Source organism: Guillardia theta, assembly GCF_000315625.1.
Source record: "Guillardia theta CCMP2712 unplaced genomic scaffold GUITHscaffold_46, whole genome shotgun sequence".
Lineage (NCBI taxonomy): Eukaryota > Cryptophyceae > Pyrenomonadales > Geminigeraceae > Guillardia > Guillardia theta.
The window spans coordinates 542,186-563,680 of record NW_005434628.1 but is presented as its reverse complement, the minus strand read 5'-3'; the positions used below and the strand labels follow the sequence as shown (position 1 = coordinate 563,680).

At 54.6% G+C, this 21,495-nt stretch overlaps 5 protein-coding genes across 5 annotated transcripts; 4 read left to right on the top strand and 1 right to left on the bottom strand.

Moving 5' to 3' along the window:
* Positions 1-4,702: 4,702 nt before the first annotated feature.
* Positions 4,703-7,521, top strand: GUITHDRAFT_73107 (hypothetical protein; the record flags this gene model as incomplete). The annotated part of the gene is made up of 5 exons (XM_005830438.1): positions 4,703-5,031; positions 5,971-6,293; positions 6,462-6,572; positions 6,774-6,823; positions 7,387-7,521. Coding segments are annotated over 5 exons (948 nt in total), but the record flags the coding sequence as incomplete, so codon positions are not given.
* A 1,026-nt stretch (positions 7,522-8,547) lies between these two features.
* GUITHDRAFT_163869 (hypothetical protein) lies at positions 8,548-10,889 on the top strand (the record flags this gene model as incomplete). The annotated part of the gene is made up of 5 exons (XM_005830437.1): positions 8,548-9,070; positions 9,312-9,930; positions 9,984-10,392; positions 10,632-10,697; positions 10,747-10,889. 5 exons carry the CDS (start codon positions 8,548-8,550, stop codon positions 10,762-10,764), a joined length of 1,635 nt encoding a protein of 544 aa, XP_005830494.1. The 3' UTR covers positions 10,765-10,889.
* Positions 10,890-14,126: 3,237 nt separating this feature from the next.
* GUITHDRAFT_45163 (hypothetical protein) lies at positions 14,127-14,444 on the top strand (the record flags this gene model as incomplete). Its single annotated transcript, XM_005830436.1, has 1 exon — positions 14,127-14,444. A coding segment is annotated over one exon (318 nt), but the record flags the coding sequence as incomplete, so codon positions are not given.
* Positions 14,445-15,848: 1,404 nt separating this feature from the next.
* On the top strand, positions 15,849-16,961 carry GUITHDRAFT_110635 (hypothetical protein; the record flags this gene model as incomplete). The annotated part of the gene is made up of 5 exons (XM_005830435.1): positions 15,849-16,421; positions 16,466-16,498; positions 16,551-16,789; positions 16,847-16,908; positions 16,954-16,961. The coding sequence occupies 5 exons, from the start codon at positions 15,849-15,851 to the stop codon at positions 16,959-16,961; spliced, it is 915 nt and encodes a 304-aa protein (XP_005830492.1).
* Positions 16,962-17,153: 192 nt separating this feature from the next.
* GUITHDRAFT_153287 (hypothetical protein) lies at positions 17,154-18,286 on the bottom strand. Its single transcript, XM_005830434.1, has 10 exons — positions 18,244-18,286; positions 18,154-18,192; positions 17,975-18,106; positions 17,896-17,930; positions 17,802-17,833; positions 17,701-17,752; positions 17,640-17,657; positions 17,529-17,591; positions 17,288-17,486; positions 17,154-17,240 (listed from the first exon to the last, which is right to left on the bottom strand). Exons 3-9 carry the CDS (start codon positions 18,015-18,017, stop codon positions 17,406-17,408), a joined length of 324 nt encoding a protein of 107 aa, XP_005830491.1. The 5' UTR covers positions 18,018-18,106; positions 18,154-18,192; positions 18,244-18,286; the 3' UTR covers positions 17,154-17,240; positions 17,288-17,405.
* Positions 18,287-21,495: the final 3,209 nt, after the last annotated feature.

Below are 21,495 nucleotides of genomic sequence, written 5' to 3'. Positions count from 1 at the left end.
AGGAAGGTGCAGGAGGTGCAGGACCAAGGGGATCAGAGGAGGCTCGGAGAGCAGAGCGAGAGAAGAAGGGGGGTAGAGAGGGCGCGAGCCTTGGTCCTGCTGTGTTCTGCTTACTGTGGGGTCTTCTTTCCTCCCGCTTGCCGCTCCTGTACCTTACTGACGGGGCCGGTCCAGGTGCTTCAGGGGATACACAGGACCCAACTGCTCGGACATCATAGCCAACAGTACGGCAGATCACAACGGAACATGTCGGTCCGACATGGACTGCCTGGGAGACGGGAGGCGATGCGTGCAAGGTCGGTGCGAGTGCTACGGAGGATACTCGGGCATGATGTGCGAGGCTTGCACAAGAAACCGATACGGCGGCGAGTGTGAAGGAAGGTGCATAGCCAAAGTTAACTGCAGCGGACACGGACGGTGTCGCGGGAAGGACAGCTCATGCAGGTCAGTAGGCCGAAGGAAAGCGGAGGTGCAGGAGGGCGCAGGAGGTGCAGGAAGGTGCAGGAGGTGCAGGACCAAGGGGATCAGAGGAGGCCAGGAGAGCAGAGCGAGAGAAGAAGGGGGGTAGAGAGGGCGCGAGCCTTGGTCCTGCTGTGTTCTGCTTACTGTGGGGTCTTCTTTCCTCCCGCTTGCCGCTCCTGTACCTTACTGACGGGGCCGGTCCAGGTGCTTCAGGGGATACACAGGACCCAACTGCTCGGACATCATAGCCAACAGTACGGCAGATCACAACGGAACATGTCGGTCCGACATGGACTGCCTGGGAGACGGGAGGCGATGCGTGCAAGGTCGGTGCGAGTGCTACGGAGGATACTCGGGCATGATGTGCGAGGCTTGCACAAGAAACCGATACGGCGGCGAGTGTGAAGGAAGGTGCATAGCCAAAGTTAACTGCAGCGGACACGGACGGTGTCGCGGGAAGGACAGCTCATGCAGGTCAGTAGGCCGAAGGAAAGCGGAGGTGCAGGAGGGCGCAGGAGGTGCAGGAAGGTGCAGGAGGTGCAGGAGGTGCAGGAAGGTGCAGGAAGGTGCAGGAGGTGCAGGACCAAGGGGATCAGAGGAGGCTCGGAGAGCAGAGCGAGAGAAGAAGGGGGGTAGAGAGGGCGCGAGCCTTGGTCCTGCTGTGTTCTGCTTACTGTGGGGTCTTCTTTCCTCCCGCTTGCCGCTCCTGTACCTTACTGACGGGGTCGGTCCAGGTGCTTCAGGGGATACACAGGACCCAACTGCTCGGACATCATAGCCAACAGTACGGCAGATCACAACGGAACATGTCGGTCCGACATGGACTGCCTGGGAGACGGGAGGCGATGCGTGCAAGGTCGGTGCGAGTGCTACGGAGGATACTCGGGCATGATGTGCGAGGCTTGCACAAGAAACCGATACGGCGGCGAGTGTGAAGGAAGGTGCATAGCCAAAGTTAACTGCAGCGGACACGGACGGTGTCGCGGGAAGGACAGCTCATGCAGGTCAGTAGGCCGAAGGAAAGCGGAGGTGCAGGAGGGCGCAGGAGGTGCAGGAAGGTGCAGGAGGTGCAGGAGGTGCAGGAGGTGCAGGAAGGTGCAGGAGGTGCAGGACCAAGGGGATCAGAGGAGGCCAGGAGAGCAGAGCGAGAGAAGAAGGGGGGTAGAGAGGGCGCGAGCCTTGGTCCTGCTGTGTTCTGCTTACTGTGGGGCTTCTTTCCTCCCGCTTGCCGCTCCTGTACCTTACTGACGGGGCCGGTCCAGGTGCTTCAGGGGATACACAGGACCCAACTGCTCGGACATCATAGCCAACAGTACGGCAGATCACAACGGAACATGTCGGTCCGACATGGACTGCCTGGGAGACGGGAGGCGATGCGTGCAAGGTCGGTGCGAGTGCTACGGAGGATACTCGGGCATGATGTGCGAGGCTTGCACAAGAAACCGATACGGCGGCGAGTGTGAAGGAAGGTGCATAGCCAAAGTTAACTGCAGCGGACACGGACGGTGTCGCGGGAAGGACAGCTCATGCAGGTCAGTAGGCCGAAGGAGAGCGAAGGTGCAGGAGGTGCAGGAAGGTGCAGGAGATGCAGGAGGTGCAGGAAGGTGCAGGAAGTGCAGGAAGGTGCAGGAAGGTGCAGGAAGGTGCAGGACCAAGGGGATCAGAGGAGGCCAGGAGAGCAGAGCGAGAGAAGAAGGGGGGTAGAGAGGGCGCGAGCCTTGGTCCTGCTGTGTTCTGCTTACTGTGGGGTCTTCTTTCCTCCCGCTTGCCGCTCCTGTACCTTACTGACGGGGTCGGTCCAGGTGCTTCAGGGGATACACAGGACCCAACTGCTCGGACATCATAGCCAACAGTACGGCAGATCACAACGGAACATGTCGGTCCGACATGGACTGCCTGGGAGACGGGAGGCGATGCGTGCAAGGTCGGTGCGAGTGCTACGGAGGATACTCGGGCATGATGTGCGAGGCTTGCACAAGAAACCGATACGGCGGCGAGTGTGAAGGAAGGTGCATAGCCAAAGTTAACTGCAGCGGACACGGACGGTGTCGCGTTAACTGCAGCGGACACGGACGGTGTCGCGGGAAGGACAGCTCATGCAGGTCAGTAGGCCGAAGGAGCAGGAAGGTGCAGGAGGTGCAGGAGGTGCAGGAAGGTGCAGGACCAAGGGGATCAGAGGAGGCTCGGAGAGCAGAGCGAGAGAAGAAGGGGGGTAGAGAGGGCGCGAGCCTTGGTCCTGCTGTGTTCTGCTTACTGTGGGGTCTTCTTTCCTCCCGCTTGCCGCTCCTGTACCTTACTGACGGGGTCGGTCCAGGTGCTTCAGGGGATACACAGGACCCAACTGCTCGGACATCATAGCCAACAGTACGGCAGATCACAACGGAACATGTCGGTCCGACATGGACTGCCTGGGAGACGGGAGGCGATGCGTGCAAGGTCGGTGCGAGTGCTACGGAGGATACTCGGGCATGATGTGCGAGGCTTGCACAAGAAACCGATACGGCGGCGAGTGTGAAGGAAGGTGCATAGCCAAAGTTAACTGCAGCGGACACGGACGGTGTCGCGGGAAGGACAGCTCATGCAGGTCAGTAGGCCGAAGGAAAGCGGAGGTGCAGGAAGGTGCAGGAGGTGCAGGAGGTGCAGGAGGTGCAGGAGGTGCAGAGGTGCAGGATGGTGCAGGACGTGCAAGACCAAGGGGATCAGAGGAGGCTCGGAGAGCAGAGCGAGAGAAGAAAGGGGGTAGAGAGGGCGCGAGCCTTGGTCCTGCTGTGTTCTGCTTACTGTGGGGTCTTCTTTCCTCCCGCTTGCCGCTCCTGTACCTTACTGACGGGGTCGGTCCAGGTGCTTCAGGGGATACACAGGACCCAACTGCTCGGACATCATAGCCAACAGTACGGCAGATCACAACGGAACATGTCGGTCCGACATGGACTGCCTGGGAGACGGGAGGCGATGCGTGCAAGGTCGGTGCGAGTGCTACGGAGGATACTCGGGCATGATGTGCGAGGCTTGCACAAGAAACCGATACGGCGGCGAGTGTGAAGGAAGGTGCATAGCCAAAGTTAACTGCAGCGGACACGGACGGTGTCGCGGGAAGGACAGCTCATGCAGGTCAGTAGGCCGAAGGAAAGCGGAGGTGCAGGAGGGCGCAGGAGGTGCAGGAAGGTGCAGGAGGTGCAGGACCAAGGGGATCAGAGGAGGCCAGGAGAGCAGAGCGAGAGAAGAAGGGGGGTAGAGAGGGCGCGAGCCTTGGTCCTGCTGTGTTCTGCTTACTGTGGGGTCTTCTTTCCTCCCGCTTGCCGCTCCTGTACCTTACTGACGGGGTCGGTCCAGGTGCTTCAGGGGATACACAGGACCCAACTGCTCGGACATCATAGCCAACAGTACGGCAGATCACAACGGAACATGTCGGTCCGACATGGACTGCCTGGGAGACGGGAGGCGATGCGTGCAAAGTCGGTTGCGATTGCTAGGGAGGATACTCGGGCATGATGTGCGAGGCTTGCACAAGAAACCGATACGGCGGCGAGTGTGAAGGAAGGTGCATAGCCAAAGTTAACTGCAGCGGACACGGACGGTGTCGCGGGAAGGACAGCTCATGCAGGTCAGTAGGCCGAAGGAGAGCGGAGGTGCAGGAAGGTGCAGGAGGTGCAGGAAGGTGCAGGAGGTGCAGGAAGGTGCAGGAGGTGCAGGACCAAGGGGATCAGAGGAGGCTAGAGAGGGCGCGAGCCTTGGTCCTGCTGTGTTCTGCTTACTGTGGGGTCTTCTTTCCTCCCGCTTGCCGCTCCTGTACCTTACTGACGGGGTCGGTCCAGGTGCTTCAGGGGATACACAGGACCCAACTGCTCGGACATCATAGCCAACAGTACGGCAGATCACAACGGAACATGTCGGTCCGACATGGACTGCCTGGGAGACGGGAGGCGATGCGTGCAAGGTCGGTGCGAGTGCTACGGAGGATACTCGGGCATGATGTGCGAGGCTTGCACAAGAAACCGATACGGCGGCGAGTGTGAAGGAAGGTGCATAGCCAAAGTTAACTGCAGCGGACACGGACGGTGTCGCGGGAAGGACAGCTCATGCAGGTCAGTAGGCCGAAGGAAAGCGGAGGTGCAGGAAGAGCAGGAGGTGCAGGAAGGTGCAGGAGGTGCAGGAGGTGCAGGAGGTGCAGGACCAAGGGGATCAGAGGAGGCGTGGAGAGAAGAGGGTCTGTGCGACTTGGGCTTCTTCAGCAGTCCGAATGGCTCCACTGCCTGCAGCTCATGTCCAGCAGGTCTGGGGAACCAATTGTCAGGAACGTTCAACAGGATGGATTCCAGTGTGTGTCTTTCCATTAACAGCACAAAATCAAACTTCTGGCTGTGAGTGCTTGCCGGGCTTCAGCCCTGGCTGGCTTGCCAACGTCTCCGCAGGCGGGCAGCAGCCCCTCGATCGCTTCGGCTGCGATCCGTGCCAGCCAGGAACTTACAAGCCGGGGCCCGGCAACGGGACATGTACGAACTGTCCGGCGGGGTCATACGCGTCCGAGGGCGGAGCGACGAGCTGCACGGCCTGTCCCCCGCATTCCTCGTCTGCGGCGGGCAGCGTGTCACAAGCCGACTGCGGATGCGAGGCAGGCTACATGCTGGTGCCGGGCAACGGAAGCCTCGTGCCTGGGCCCAACCTGAGCTTGCAGGTCGTCCCTTCCGGCCCAACGTCAAACACCACGCCCGGGTACGCAGCCTGCAGGATGTGTCCGCCGGGGTACTACAAGCCTGAGAAAGGCCTCAAGAGCTGCTCAGCATGCCCGCCCGGCACGTACAGCAACGGGTCACGCGCCGCCTCCTGCTCCGGTAACTGCAGCTCGTCTGCTGCTCTCGAGGCCTGGGGTGCGACGGGATGCACGGGCTGTCCTACCCACTCGACCTCCCTCCGGGGCAGCTCGTCGCAGGCAGACTGCATCTGCGAGGGAGGCTTCTACGACGCTGGGGCGGGGTCGATGACTAGGCAGGGGGTCAACGCTGCTGCGAACGCTTCCCGCGCGGGCGGGCCAGATTGCCGGCCATGCGCTGAGGGAAGCTACAGCAACGGCACGGGCTCCTCCGTCTGTGCGCAGTGCCCTGCCAATGCGGTCTCGGCGGCAGGCAGCTCGTTTGTATGGGAGTGCAAGTGTCATGCCGGCTTCTACGACGCCAGCCCGCTGGCCAACCTGTCGGGCGCAAGGCGATGGGGCCCAGCTTGCAGCCCGTGCGCTGCTGGGTCCTACAGCGACCTCCAGGGATCGACCGCCTGCACAGCCTGCCCCGCAGGTATGACGTCCAGGCTTACGGGCAGCACCAGCATCCTCGATTGTCAATGCATGAGCGGCATGTACATGGACCCCAAGAGTGGTGACTGCGTCACATGTCTGCCAGGAACGTACAACAACGAGAGCCGACTTACTTTCTGTCAACACTGCCCGTCGCACACGCAATCGCAAGCCGGATCCTCCAGCATACACGACTGTCTGTGCGACTTGGGCTTCTTCAGCAGTCCGAATGGCTCCACTGCCTGCAGCTCATGTCCAGCAGGACACTACAACGACGAGCTTGGAGCGACGTACTGTAAGAGATGCGGTAGCCATCAAACCTCTCCCGCACAGAGCACATCCATCAGCGACTGTGAGTGCTTGCCGGGCTTCAGCCCTGGCTGGCTTGCCAACGTCTCCGCAGGCGGGCAGCAGCCCCTCGATCGCTTCGGCTGCGATCCGTGCCAGCCAGGAACTTACAAGCCGGGGCCCGGCAACGGGACATGTACGAACTGTCCGGCGGGGTCATACGCGTCCGAGGGCGGAGCGACGAGCTGCACGGCCTGTCCCCCGCATTCCTCGTCTGCGGCGGGCAGCGTGTCACAAGCCGACTGCGGATGCGAGGCAGGCTACATGCTGGTGCCGGGCAACGGAAGCCTCGTGCCTGGGCCCAACCTGAGCTTGCAGGTCGTCCCTTCCGGCCCAACGTCAAACACCACGCCCGGGTACGCAGCCTGCAGGATGTGTCCGCCGGGGTACTACAAGCCTGAGAAAGGCCTCAAGAGCTGCTCAGCATGCCCGCCCGGCACGTACAGCAACGGGTCACGCGCCGCCTCCTGCTCCGGTAACTGCAGCTCGTCTGCTGCTCTCGAGGCCTGGGGTGCGACGGGATGCACGGGCTGTCCTACCCACTCGACCTCCCTCCGGGGCAGCTCGTCGCAGGCAGACTGCATCTGCGAGGGAGGCTTCTACGACGCTGGGGCGGGGTCGATGACTAGGCAGGGGGTCAACGCTGCTGCGAACGCTTCCCGCGCGGGCGGGCCAGATTGCCGGCCATGCGCTGAGGGAAGCTACAGCAACGGCACGGGCTCCTCCGTCTGTGCGCAGTGCCCTGCCAATGCGGTCTCGGCGGCAGGCAGCTCGTTTGTATGGGAGTGCAAGTGTCATGCCGGCTTCTACGACGCCAGCCCGCTGGCCAACCTGTCGGGCGCAAGGCGATGGGGCCCAGCTTGCAGCCCGTGCGCTGCTGGGTCCTACAGCGACCTCCAGGGATCGACCGCCTGGATTGTCAATGCATGAGCGGCATGTACATGGACCCCAAGAGTGGTGACTGCGTCACATGTCTGCCAGGAACGTACAACAACGAGAGCCGACTTACTTTCTGTCAACACTGCCCGTCGCACACGCAATCGCAAGCCGGATCCTCCAGCATACACGACTGTCTGTGCGACTTGGGCTTCTTCAGCAGTCCGAATGGCTCCACTGCCTGCAGCTCATGTCCAGCAGGACACTACAACGACGAGCTTGGAGCGACGTACTGTAAGAGATGCGGTAGCCATCAAACCTCTCCCGCACAGAGCACATCCATCAGCGACTGTGAGTGCTTGCCGGGCTTCAGCCCTGGCTGGCTTGCCAACGTCTCCGCAGGCGGGCAGCAGCCCCTCGATCGCTTCGGCTGCGATCCGTGCCAGCCAGGAACTTACAAGCCGGGGCCCGGCAACGGGACATGTACGAACTGTCCGGCGGGGTCATACGCGTCCGAGGGCGGAGCGACGAGCTGCACGGCCTGTCCCCCGCATTCCTCGTCTGCGGCGGGCAGCGTGTCACAAGCCGACTGCGGATGCGAGGCAGGCTACATGCTGGTGCCGGGCAACGGAAGCCTCGTGCCTGGGCCCAACCTGAGCTTGCAGGTCGTCCCTTCCGGCCCAACGTCAAACACCACGCCCGGGTACGCAGCCTGCAGGATGTGTCCGCCGGGGTACTACAAGCCTGAGAAAGGCCTCAAGAGCTGCTCAGCATGCCCGCCCGGCACGTACAGCAGTCGTGTTGCTTCAAGTAGTTGTGTGAGTTGTGGATCATATATGGTTTCAGCTGAGGGGAGCTCGTTACCGTCCGACTGCGTTTGCTCTCCTGGCTCAGTTCCTTCTTTAGACAAGGCGGGAGGTTGTCGACCCTGTGGTGCAGGAACGTACTTGTCGGCAAGTGGGCTTGAGTGTATAATGTGTCCGCCAGGCACGTACAATGGAATTCCTGCTTCCTCTGGTTCTGTTGCCTGCTATGAATGTTTCCCAAACTCAACGTCAAGTGCTGGCTCGACATCTTTGAGTGACTGCTTGTGTTCAAAAGGGTTTTTCAAGGATGCCTTGAGCTCGTGCTCTCCATGTTCAAAAGGGTTTTACAAGGACACTGTCGGAAACAGTCAATGTACGCCTTGTATGGAAGGGACTAACAGTTTCGTTGAGGGTGCGACTAGTGCTTTGGCTTGTGTGAAAGAAGGTTTTGTTACGACGACTCCCGTTGAAATCTTGCCGTTGGCTCCTTCCTTGAGGATTGTGGGAGTACAGGACACGAATGGAGCTTATCAGTCCTACGCTGTCGTGAATGCCAATGGGTTGCCCGACATGTGTAGCATTGCTGCAGGCCTAAACGACGAAAGCCTGGCATGTCCTTCCACTGACAGAACATCAAATAGCGTCGTCAAGATTGTTCTCGCATCATCAAGTTTCCAGGCAAAGACCTGCTGTTTTGGCAGAGAAAGTTCAGTCGCTTCAAAGAATATTCTGGTTAAGCCGTTTGCTTACTTATTGATAGACCTCATCATGTCTTCCGATGACGCGAAAAACGTTGACATCAGCCAGCTTGATCCGACAGTGGAGACGATAGCGACGACTCTGAAAACATGGCTTGAAGTAATAACTACACTCTCCTTCCAGGGGTTGAATCGCAGGCAATCAACTATTGTCCAGCCATCTTTCCGTATACTTGCTGTCTCCACTGAGAATGCAAATGAACTGAAGTACAAGGCAGACAATGACCTCGCAGACGCCCTCTTCAAGAGGTTCGGATGGCGGGTGAAGGTACAAAGTAGAATCGTCGAAGAGAACCAGAAGCAAGCAGGGCCACAGCTTCATGTCATCCTCAGTATCGTTGGTGCCAGCTGTGGCAGTCTGATCCTGGTATTTGCTTTGAGAAGAAACAAGGCTTATGTCGCAAAAAACCTTACAGTTGCAATCCGAAGGATGTCAACTCTAGGGAAGTTTGGGTTTCAGGAGCAGCTAAGCACTTCAAATGAGGATGCTCTCACTGCAAGCTCTTGCTCCACGGACCATGAAATAGAAAAAGGTTTGTGCAGTCTCGAAGGCTCTTCTACTACTGGTGGTCAATCTAGCAACTCCACAGCGTCTTCAAGTACTCAAGAGATAGCCAGAAGCTCTGACCAACAATCGGAAGCAACACACGCGATGCTGTCGGAAGGGTCTGCCCACCAGCGACCGGAGCTCCTCTTCTCGAAGCTTCTTGAGCAACCTGAAAGAGCGTTGCCGCATCCAAAAGCCTGCATCATGTGAGCTTGACAATACACAAGACTCTCCTTCAAACGTGACGATGCTGTCGGAAGGGTCTGCCCACCAGCGACCGGAGCTCCTCTTCTCGAAGCTTCTTGAGCAACCTGAAAGAGCGTTGCCGCATCTAGAGGAGTTTGCCAGGACAAGCAAGAGTACCCCCGATCTGTCAGGAGGTATGGCGACGATGCTGTCGGAAGGGTCTGCCCACCAGCGACCGGAGCTCCTCTTCTCGAAGCTTGTGAAGGAGCCTCATCGACCAGCTTGGCTTGAAGAGCTGCACTGCAGGCGTCAGATATCAGCAGAAGCATCTTTCGGATACTTGATGGATGGTCAGTTTGTACCCAAACAAGGGCGGAGGTTGGGCAAGCTGGAGGATGCGGCGCTCTACTCAGGGGATGGGGCTCGAGCGTTTGACCGGGTCCGACATGACTTGCTTCGCTGGCCAACCCTCAGGCCGTCAAGACATCGCTCAAGATACGATGGGATCGGGGCATCCTTTGACGGCGACGAGGATCTCTCTGACCATGCCGAGTTTGGGCCTGACATGTTCCCGGATCATAGTTCCAACGTCTTTGAACGAGTACTACGGTATTGGAAGCGAAGGGAAACTAGAGGGAAGAAATTCTCTGATAGAAGAAGGTAAGACCCATCATGTCGTTTCTTTTCCGCAATGGAACTGATAGAATCTGCAGATCGCAACAAGGCATATCAATCGAAATGGAACTAGGATTGTTATCTTCGTATATTCAAAACTCAGACTTCAAGTTCCAGCCTCTCAAGACTGTGAATGAGACTCGTTTTGGTGATACGATTAAGGAAGTCGGCTTGGATGTAGCTGAGCAATCAATGGAGAAGACAGGAAGACGTGTCTTTAGTTATCCAAGTGGTGCTTTGAATGGTTCAGAAAATAAGCTTGACGATTGTACAGTCAGAGAATACGACAACCAAGGCGAGAACCAACAACTGTTGCTGGACAAACCAATTGGAACAGAAGCCGTCACAGAAACATCCGTGGAAAAGAATTGTATGGATGTAAACAAAACTTTAGGAAAATTTGATTCGAAACGAGAATACTTTCAAAAAACAGAAATTTACAACCCGGTGAATCGCGCGCGTCGTAGAACATTGATTGAACGGAGGTATGAGAATCGTTTCTTCTCAAGTAAGATGATTATAACATCATCTGCAGGCTGTTGAATGATCCTTTACCTTCTTACTCGGAGAGCGCGGCATGTTGCTTGCCCTTTCCTACACGAAAATCAACAAACCCAATAGGAGATGGAGTGAATGAGTATACTTTGTGATTATGACATCATAACCTTGTGACTTGCCGCACCCAGGACAAGCTCTTCATCGGAGATAGAAGATGGTATCAGTCCAGGTTGTTCTGCACTACCAAAGACCAGGTGAGGAGAGAAATCTTGTGGTGATAAAGTCGATTTAGAATTCATGCAGATCCGATCCGGCACGTGAGCGCATTGAAGTGGAGATGGGTTGGTTGGTGTCGCAACCTCAAAAACAGGAAGAGAAAAGCGATCAATTATGAATTTCAAACAAAAAGGATCGACCATTACAGCATAATACAGAAGGCTTTAGAGAACGGTGGCAAGATTGAGCAGAAGTAAAGAGTAGCCTAGGCTGAGGGGATGTACAAGATGTTGCTTTGCAGAAATAGCTCGAAATGAGTCCGACGAAGCTGAGTTTGGCTTGGGCTCGAAGAGAAGACTGTCTGCCGGCTCTGACCTCAGCTCTTTTTGACTTGCTTGCTGCTCATACTCAACGCCTTGAGTTGCAGCACAGCCATAATCGATGATTGTTGCATTTCATCCTCCCATGTCATCACACAAATGTTGTGACAAGAACAAATCGCTGTGCGCACTTTCAGTCTGATCTTGGTAGCATGCACACTTTCAGTCTGATCTTGGTAGCATGCACAACAAGAACGTCACAAAAAGCAGCCAAGGAAGAGTAACGCACAGCTGGCAATCATAATGCTGCCGGTTATCAGTGTTGGCAGTGCTGGGGTCAAGGTGTGCTGTCGGGAAGTCTCAAAACTCCGATTGGAGCCCCTCAGCAGCATGTTCGCTCCAACCTTCTTCTCTGCTGGATACATCACCCAACAAGAAAGCAAAGCCTGTCAAGATCCGCCTTATGGAAGAGCAAGCTCTACAAACTCAAAGTCATCAACAGAGTTTGAGTGAAAGCAATGCAGCCGTGTTCGTTTTGATTTTTATCCATAACTTTTGAACGGTTTGATTTCCAGCTTCCAGTCAATCAGCAGAAAGAGGATTTGGAGAACAGCCTCGGTGTGATTGCCGTAAACGGGTGGCTCATTAGCATATTGTACGAACGAATGACAGATTGACACAACAAATCTTCTGTTTCCGAGCTCCAATCAAGTAATTCATGGCTTGCTGTTGATATGCATGTCATGCTGACCTAGCATGACAACTTGGTCAGCATGACAACTTCCTCAAGGTGGGGTACCTTGAACTTGCTAGGCTTTCTTTCGGTATCAGGACACACACAATCTACAAGCAAGCACGATCAAGCATAGAAAAGATACGTAGGAAGAAACGACAGACAAAGACTGGAGAAATTAACAGCAAGAACATTTACATGGTGAACTGTGTGAACTTTTTACATGATTCTGAGGTCGAGTTTTAAGTGCTCATATATGCATTACGAAAAATCTACACCCAGAAGAATGATGAGATTCGAACCATCTCAAACCAAATAATGTATTCTAAACCGGCGTGAAGCGCGAAAGCTTGAAAGCGTTTTCACTTCATGTAAAATGATGGTTGGCAACGACACGATTTTGTATGTCGAGGCGAGGCGAGCGCACCATCTCCATTTGTTTTCCTAAATAAGCATAAAAGCACATCAGATTGCAATACATTCGTGGAGGTATTCAGATTGTGAAACTTCGTCAAAGCCAGTCAGATAGCAGGACGGTGATGGCAAATTTCATCACTGAACATCAAGTGGAAGACATTGTTGAAGGGCTCATCAACGGCTTTGGGTTCGCATTATTTCGTCACATAGATTGAGCATGGTTTCTTACTTTCTTGCAAACGTCTTCGAAAAGGTGGCAAACCCAGTTTTATCCCCTGTAAATACAATCAGGTAGTGATGAAAGTGTACACTAACACAGATAACAAGGAATGTTCTTTGAGGTAGTACAAATGCATGTGACTCTGAATAGCTTCGGGAGCATTATCATTGTGGCAGGAAATCAAAGCATTTCCACAATCAGCATGGTTGTGCACAAGCAAACCATGAACACCGACCTATGAATCGTTGACACAGTGAATGACGATGCTATTGGACAAGTCTTCTGGCGACTTATGCTGGTCTGCAGCAATCTGTCTCCGCCTCCCGCACGACATGCAGAGGAATGTGGTCGTATGCTCCGCTACCTCACGACCATTTCGCTTTGCCTCCGCCGCTCTGCCAGAGTCCTCTTCTTTCTTTTGATTACCCCACCCCCAGAAACTACTTCGAAAAGTCGCTACCCCCACTGACATACTCCCTGTACCCCATTATTCTCCAGCATGCCTATCACCCCCACCCCTTCACTCTCGAACCCTGCATGTTTCCCCTCTGCCATTTGAGGAGCAGTCACGAGAATTATGTATTATACATAAGCTCAGGGTATTATGTATAATGCTTGAGATCTCAAAAACCGTGACGTCGAGATCGCGGTGTGGTAGACACCCCGAACGGTAAAAGACCGTCGGACCGTATCAAGTAGTCTCGCGATGGACAATGCTGCTATGAATAGTCTTTTCATTGTCCGGTCACTTTACTCAAAGTTAAGTTAAAAATCAGTACGAGGACAATCGGTGGCAGGAGAGTCCGGTCACTGCTACATGTCTCTACCAGCACGACATGTTCTGAACATTTTGAAATTTTATGGTTTGTGTCGTCACGTTTAGCTATCAAAATTAAACAAAAAAAGGAAAACTGGCCGCCCAGCCGCCCAGCGGCGGCACGGCGCCTCGGTGTGTGACGACCGTCACCCCCGGCGGGGGGCCCGGGGGCCGCGGCCGCCACGTTGCTTGAAGGTCAGATAGTCCGACTCATATACTAGCATTTCAAATGTGGCCCCGGCCCCCCCGCGTGAGACTTACGTACACCCGGGGCCACGGTGCCCCCGCCCGCCGCTGGCGCTGAGTCACAGTGCACAGGCCGGCCCCGCTGCCGGGCACTCGGGCCGCTCACGGACGGTGGCACTGAGTGACCGGGCCGGGCCGGGCTCAGACGGTCGGATCGGACCTTTAGGACCGGCCAGTGCTGGCAAACCGTGCCGTGACCCGGCGGCGGCGTGCGGTCCCGGGCCGCCGCCGGCGGGCGTGTGGCCGGGCCGGGCCGCGGGGTGGCGCCGGGTCCACGGTGACCCTAGAAGAGCCGGTAGTTTGACAGTAATCAAAGGGGGTAGTCTAATCGCAAAAGGTGTGCGGGCGAAACGACTTCACGTGCGCGTGATCATGCGGAAGAAAAGTTCGAAGGAGGAGGAGGAGGAGGAGGAGGAGGAGGAGATAGAGGTGGTTGACGGATCCGAATACGACAGTGAAGAAGAAGACCAAGAGCATGGGGGAGGTCACGATGAGGACGAGGAGGACGAAGACGACGAGGAGGATGACGAGGAGGAGTTTGAGATGGAGAAGGCCGCTCTTCTGGCGACAGCGACAGCCAGCATGCCCAAGATCAACAACACCGGGCTTATCATGGAGAAGCTGGGCGACATTGTCCTGGGAGGGAAACAGAAAGTTCCTTGGGTAGAAACATTCTGTGTCACTGCACGCACTACTGCAGAGTCGCTGGTTGAAGATGTGAATGACGACTTGAAACGAGAGCTGGCGTTCTACGACATTGCACTTGCAGGTGTGAAGGATTGTCAAGAAATGTGCAAAAGCTCAGGGATTCCTTATGAAAGACCAAAAGACTTCTATGCTGAGATGGTAAAAACGGATGACCACATGCTCAAGGTGAAAAAACAGCTAATTGAGCAATCCGCAAAGGTCGAGGCGGCAGAAATCCGCAGGAAGCAGAGAGAAGCCAAGAAGTACGGCAAGGCACTACAAGTTGAGCGAAAGATTGAGAAGGACAAAAGAAAGAAGGATGAGCTGGAAAGCATTTCAAAATGGAGGAAGAATCAAAGTTTGCAGAAAGACATGGACAAGGAAGAGGAACTCTTGAGTTTTGCAGGTTCTCGAGAAAAGAAGAAGGGTCTGGAAGAATTCGTCAATGAGAAGAAGGGAAGATTCAGTGACGCTTCTCCTCGAAAATCTGCCAAGAGAGTTGCGGCCGATAAGAAGTGAAGATACGATGCTTGATTGCCAAGCTTCCTAATTTCTGCATACAGGTATGGGAGAGGAGGAAGAGCAAGGACTCTAGCAAAGAGAAATACGTTTGAAAGCTCGCATGACATGTCTGAATTTTCTGCCAAGAGGAACAAGCAGCTGCCTCCAGGTTTTGTCGCATTGAAAATTTCGATGCTTCGTTGTATGATTTCTTCTCACGGCCTCTTGTGTTGCAGGAGTCAAGAAACCTGACTTCAAAGGGAAGCCCAAGAAAGGCAAAGGACAACGACCAGGAAAAGAGCGAAGACAAAAAGGACATTCACGAAGAAAGTGATTCTGACATCCTGTGCACACCCCTGACATTAATCTGTATGAGTAAAATATGGATACATATCTCGCTTTCTGAACCAGAAAACAGAATTCGCCATTACTTGTCTCACACAGTGTGGAATTCGCTCGGCCGGCATTCGAAAGCAATTTCCAATGGCAATTAACAGTAAAGTAATTGTTGTTTAGCAAAAGATGTAGCGATCGCATTCTTTGATGGGTCCTGCAGCGGTGCACGTTTGCCAAACCAACATGTTCAGATAGCCGTGTTGAACTCAAACTTGAACAACATGTTCAGATAGCCGTGTTGAACTCAAACTTGAACGCGATTCCAACCTGTTCTTGAGTCGAACGTCTTCTCTTCAAGTCCAACAGGCAACTCGTCAGGAGTCTCTCTAGAAAGTGAAGTAAAACTTGGCATGAGTTTTACAGTGGTTAGTTATCTTTTTTTTTATTTTAGTTTTCTTTTTTTTCAATTTCTTTGTTCGAATCGGAACCAGTATTTGGCGGAAAGCAAGGCGATCTCCTCCTCCACATCAACCTCTTTCTCCTCTAACCCACCCCGAGGTCGTCCCAGTCTCTCTCCATCGTCATCCTCATCCTCCGTGATGTTGTACACTTCGATGTCAGGCACCACAACTTCCTGCCTGTCCTCTTTCTATCAATACTAACGAATCTACCTCTCGTCTACATCATCTGTTTCTCATATCAACACCAGAAATCATGAACGGAGACAATTGTGTAATCAATGAGTTCATGCAACAAGCACAAGTATTCTCTTCTTTCTTGAAGGCGAGTCAGTATCGTTGCAATGAGATTTGTCGAACAAGTGATGGTTTGTATGCAAACTTGATGCAGTCTTTCCAGAGCGAAAAGCATCGGCTTCACCTCATCTCTCTTCTTGAATCCACACCGAGCCCCATGCATGCACAATCGCAATCGCATGCATATAAACTTGTGAAAATTGACAAGTCGCAAGTGAAAGAGATCAAGAGCGAACTATTGTTGAGTCGATGGAGTGGCTTGGTTGACCCCATACAAGTACAGGCAACTAGAAGATCGCAATACCCACACATTGATCGAGTTCTCCTAGCAAGGAGTAAACGACTGCACGGCCTCAAGGAAATTTCTGAGCTGCCAGAGCGTCAGCATTCATTGAGTGAAGTATGGAGTGAAGTGAATCAAGACAGATTCGTCGAGTCGCCCAACAAGCATGCGTCAGAGTGTTGTACAGCTGAAGAAGCTGTCAGTTCAGTCACGGAATCAAATAGCCACTGTGAAATCCACGAAGCGTCTCCTCCCTCGCCTCAGATTTCACGCGCAGAGGGCGAAGAGATCAAAGTGGCGTCAGACCGATCGACGATGGTAAAGGAACACGGCGATCAGATCCAAGGCCATGGTGATGACGATTCCTACATGCCTCAAGAAGAGGCGACAATGGCGCGCGAAGTTTTTGTCGCTTTCTTGCGGAGAACATCAGCATTGTGCGAATACGTAAGAAAGATGATCTATGTGTGATGACCTGACACATGCAAAAGGAAAAGCTGCAGCACTCATCACGAATGATGCAAGTGAGGGCATGGAGAGTGGTGGCTTGGTTGGTGCTGACACTCAGTGAAATAGGAGGTTGAGCGACTTCAATTCCGGCGAACACGAGATAGGTTGATGACGATTCTGCGAGAACTGAAAGCGACTTGCTTGAGCCGAAGCCGTCTCAGATCTTGTCGTCATGTGATCGAGGTAGACACAATCTTCCCGCTGCTGCTCTTCTCACATATGGACGAGGTTCGACAGTGCGTCTTCCGTCAACGCGTCACCATGAATGCATGGAAGCTCCTGACGTCAAGCCGCAAGGCTTGGCGGTCGGACCTTGTGGTAGCACGGCATGCTTGCACTACTCTCTCATTGGTGCTTTCCAGCATGGCTTCCAAGACAAAACCCGCGCCGCCTTCTTGTCTTCGCGCCTTCGACTTTGGCGACGGTGACGCAAAAGGCCTTTGCTAGCTTGCTTGACTTGCCTGCGTAGGCACCTGACACGTCACGTGTGCCCGCCCGATCGCCCTCCCTGCCACAGGTTGACACGCTGGTTGTTGCCAGGGCTGACGTCATGCAGATGCCGAGAAACTTTGAGTACCGTAAAAAGCTGAAAGGTGGACCCTTGAAGGTACCAAGAGCTGAGCAATCATGGATACCATCAGAAACCGTGGTTCAAACTCTCATATTTTTAAATTTCATTCATGAATTCAAAGCTTCATATTGAAGTTCGTCCAGTTTCTCTTGAATCTTTTTGTAGACTTCGTCTGCAATCTCGAGCTGTGAAATCAAATCACCGACACCACAACATCATCTCGACTCTCAACCTCAAGCTCGGCAGAAAGAACGTTGAACTCAGCTCTCTTCCTGTTCACAAGCGCATCGAATGATTTTGCCTGCCCCAGCCCTCAAGTCACCACGCCTTGTTCACACGCCTATTTTACACTACAATCTACTCTTGTGACTCACCTGCAGCTCCTTGAGCTCATTCCGAGCCATCCTCAGCTGAATCTCCAGCTTGTCCACCTGCTCATTGTAACCTGATATCGCTTGGACACGGCTCCTAACCTCTTCCGACAACCCGCTAGGAAGCGAGCAGAAGACTGAGAGCTCGGCTCTCGGCGTCTGAGCCTGGTGAGAGAGTCAGTCAATCCCGCGAGCCGTCGCTCAACAACACACGACATCCGAGGGAGAGGCCTGCAGCAGCGTGAGGGGACAGAGGAGAAGCGAGCAAGACGACCTGAGGAATCATCCTGGGAGTCCCTGGGTTGGAGCCGCTAGGTACAGGAGACCTTGTGGTGATGAGGGTGAGATGAACTCAGCCGAGAATCAGCAGCTCACATTGTTCGCGGGCTGCCTGGGGCAATCGAGCCCTGAAGAGGACGATGAGGTGGAGCCAGAGGCGAGGAGGAGGAGGAGGAGGAGGAAGTGGTACCTGTTGCCTCAAGGCTGCTACTCGTGTGGGGGTGCCTGTCAGCGATGTCAACCTCCTGCTTGCCGCTCATGCTTCAGACCCGTGACGCCTGGGGGGAACCCTGGGTGAGGGCTGAAGCCCATCCGTGAAGCCTGCGAGGGGCCGAGGGTAAGAGGAGAAGGCTCACTGGTGCCGGAGGAGAAGCCGGAAGTCGAGCTGTGACTCTGCTGGGCTGACTTCAACGTCACCGTTTCGCGTCTCAAAGCTTGTCAGACGTACCTGAACCTGCAGGTCCCGGAGCTGACGCGCTCGCCAAGTCTTGAGGCACAAGTCATCCACCAGCACCTATCTGGGGAGATGCCACGTCACCTGTACTCGTCGAGCTCGCCGAGTTTGCGTGCGGCGACTGAGAGAAGTTGTTGTGACCGGTGCGAAAGGGCGTGCGAGGCGAGCCCGGCACGTGAGGGTTGTTTGGGATGTTCACCTGTAGATTTCGATTGCTGTCCTGCAACGTCTTGTCCATCTTCTTGTCGCTGCCCTCGTTGCCTGCCCCCAAACCCTCGCCAGCCGCTGCCTTCTCCTCTGATGGCGCAGCCGGATGCTGCTGATCCCAATTTCCTTGCTTTCCTCTTCCTCCTTGGTCCCAACCGCTGCGTGGGCTGGCATTGCCTTGCCAACTCCGATCGCCACCTGATCCCACGACTTGTCCCTGACCAGGGTAAGGAGGCTTCTGCTGGCTAGAACCGTAAGGAGGAGCATAGCTAAACCTGCTCTGGTACGCCGGTGGCGGCTGCGGTTGCTGAGCAAGCGATGGGTTAGGCTTGGGAGGATTATACGAGACCCCTTGCACGCTTGGATCAGAGCTGCGGGGAGGAGGAACTGCTTGTTCATGCTGCCACTGCTGCGGCTGCGATGGCGTCTGCTTGGCTGGATGCGCCTGTTGAAAATTGGGGGGTCTTGCTGGCTGTTGCAGGGATGGGGTTTGAGGGGCCGAAGACAAGCCCTGCCTTGGCTGCTGGTGGTGGGGGTGCATTGGAGCATGCATAGGGTGAAGGTACTGCTGGGAGAAGTGAGGCTGATGAGGGAAATGTGGGCCTTGATGAGGGAAACCAGGAGGAGGTCCATGGGGATGGGGAGGAGGATGAGAATACCCAGGAGGAGGGCCGTGAGCATGGGGGTACGGTGGGGGAGGACCCTGGTTGGGCACGAGTGGAGGTCCACCCGAGCTCAGAGGATTCTTGGGATCTGCAGAGGACCTCGGACCCGGCACGTCCCTCCTGCCGTGCACGTCGTGGGGAACATGTCCACCACGTCCGTAGGAGTAGAAACCTGGTGCATCCCTGAACCTGGGAGACTTGAAATCTTCTCGACCCCAGCTCTCTCTCCGACCATCGATGCCGGAATTTGCTCCTGTCCCTCCTCCTCCTCCTGCCCCTCTATCAGGCCCTCGAGGAGACGACATATGGTCAAGTTCTGCACGCGGAGCTCCTCGAGAGGGAGACGGATATCTATCGAAACCACTGAAACATGAGTCAGAGGAGAAAGACTGAAGGGATCGTGCACAGATACATATGCGGTAGGGAGGAGAAAACGAGGAAAGAAGATGCAACGCAGCAGGGGAAGAAGTTCGAGCAGGACAAGAAGAGAGAAACGTCTTCAGGCTGCTATCACCTCTTCGTCTCAGGGTGAAGTTCCATCGAGGGGGGTGGGCGATCTGACGAGAGGGATGAGTCAGACAAACGGCATCATTCAGAGACCAGCCCTCATGTGCATGAAAACCTGAAAAGTTGCTCGCGCTCCGCCACTTGCCCACGCTGCCATCGCCACCTGGTCGAGATTCTGCAATCGAAGTTACAAGAGACCTATGGAGTATCACTACAATGAGGCGAGGGGGGACGGGCAAGAGCTTGGGGAGGAGGGGCCGGAAGGAGAAGGAAGGCATGGTGGGATGTGGGGAGAAGCGGGGTGAGGAGGGACATGGGGCTGGGGAGAGGAGAAGGGGAGTATTGAGGACAATGCTGATATGACCTGGTTGTTGAGGTTCCCCCTGCCCAAAGGTGTAAGAGGAGTGGACAATCAGTTACAATCCAAGGGGCTCTACCTTTTGTGGCGAAGGTCTTGCATAAGGATGATGCCCTTGTCTGCTCATACTAGTCCTGCGATCCACTCAGTCCTTGAACTTCTTCCAGCTTCCCACATGTGTGTGCATGTGGGCATCGAATCCCAATATCTCCACTGTAGATGGCAACCCTGATTTCTTTCTTGCCCTTATCCACTCCTCCTCCCTCCGTTCATCATGGTTTGCCATCTATCTAGTTTCCTATCCTAGCTTGTTCTTACATCCACTCCCTACTCCACCTCGGTAACCTCGTGCGTTTGAATGGTGACTTGCTGTGACGTCCTTGCATCGAATTCAATGGTTTCCTTCAGGTAGAACACTTCCCCAACGAAGATGTTTCACTTTCACGTAGTGATCGTTCTTAATTCTCTCTCTCCCTCCCTCTTGCGTCCTCCTCTTCTCTCTTCTCCCTCCCTCCTCGCAGTCTCATCAGCATTTCCACTCATTCAGCTTCCAGGGGGCCTGCGCGGTGACGAGGGACTCTCTCATTCCACACCCGCCCAGCAGGTTGGTCACCCTCTTGCCTACCCCACCCCTTACCCTCACCCTACCCCAGGCACCCGCACCCTCGTGGACCCCATGATTCAAGGCCATGTCACATATCGAGGATGGAGTTCATTCACCACCCCTCCATATGCGTTTACCAGCATATCAATACTACCCCTGGTAAATGACCCCAATAGCTACACCTCCGCCGTTTGAGCTCCCACATGGGGGTAGGATGCAGGAGGAAAGAGGGGTAGGGTAGTCAAGAAGATAGCGTGGAGGAGTTGGACATCCCCAACATGGGTGGGGTGGTTACAATGTGTTATGCATGACGGGTTAGACTAGGCTTGAATCCAGGGTGGGGTTCCTTCTGAAGGGGGGTCCGTGGTGTGAGGGTAGGGTAGGGAAGGGACAAATTGAGGGGGTAGGGGTCTCTACGTGAGGATGTGGCATGAGCGGGAAGTGAAGGAGGCTGTAGGACAGATGGCACTTGTAGTGACGTAGGATCAGTAGTAGTAACAGCAGTAGTAACAGCAGTAGTAACAGCAGTAGTAACAGCAGTAGTAACAGCAGTAGTGACAGCAGTAGTAACAGGAGTACTGCTATCCTGAGCAATAGGAGTAGGAGTAGGAGTAGGAGTAGGAGTAGGAGTAGGAGTAGGAGTAAGAGGGGTTGAGGAAACAGGAATAGGAGTAAGAGGGGTTGAGTAACTGACATGGAGGAGGGAGTAGAGTCAGTAAGGGTCATAGAGGATTTTTGGAATCATGGACAGGAAGAGAAGTAAACTCGGTTGGACTGGATCTTTGCTGCATTAGAAGGTTGATAGTGGAAAAACGGATGAAAAAGCAAGTGTTTCAGACGACGCTTTGAATAGTAGAAATGACATAGGGGGAAGGAGGGAGATGGGAGGTGTGAAGATGAACAAATGGTGGGTAATGATAGGGGCTCTCCCCTGGGGATGTATTGAAGTGCATGTATTGAAGGGCATGTATCGCTGACTGGTATCGCGAACAGGT

Coding starts and splice junctions, on each gene's coding strand:
- GUITHDRAFT_153287 (XM_005830434.1), bottom strand. CDS start 18,017: ATGGGCTTCAGCCCTCACCCAGGGTTCCCCCCAGGCGTCACGG. Junction 17,753..17,801: donor CCAGGCAGCCCGCGAACAAT/GTGAGCTGCTGA, acceptor CATCACCACAAG/GTCTCCTGTACCTAGCGGCT. Junction 17,487..17,528: donor CTAGCGGGTTGTCGGAAGAG/GTTAGGAGCCGT, acceptor TACAATGAGCAG/GTGGACAAGCTGGAGATTCA.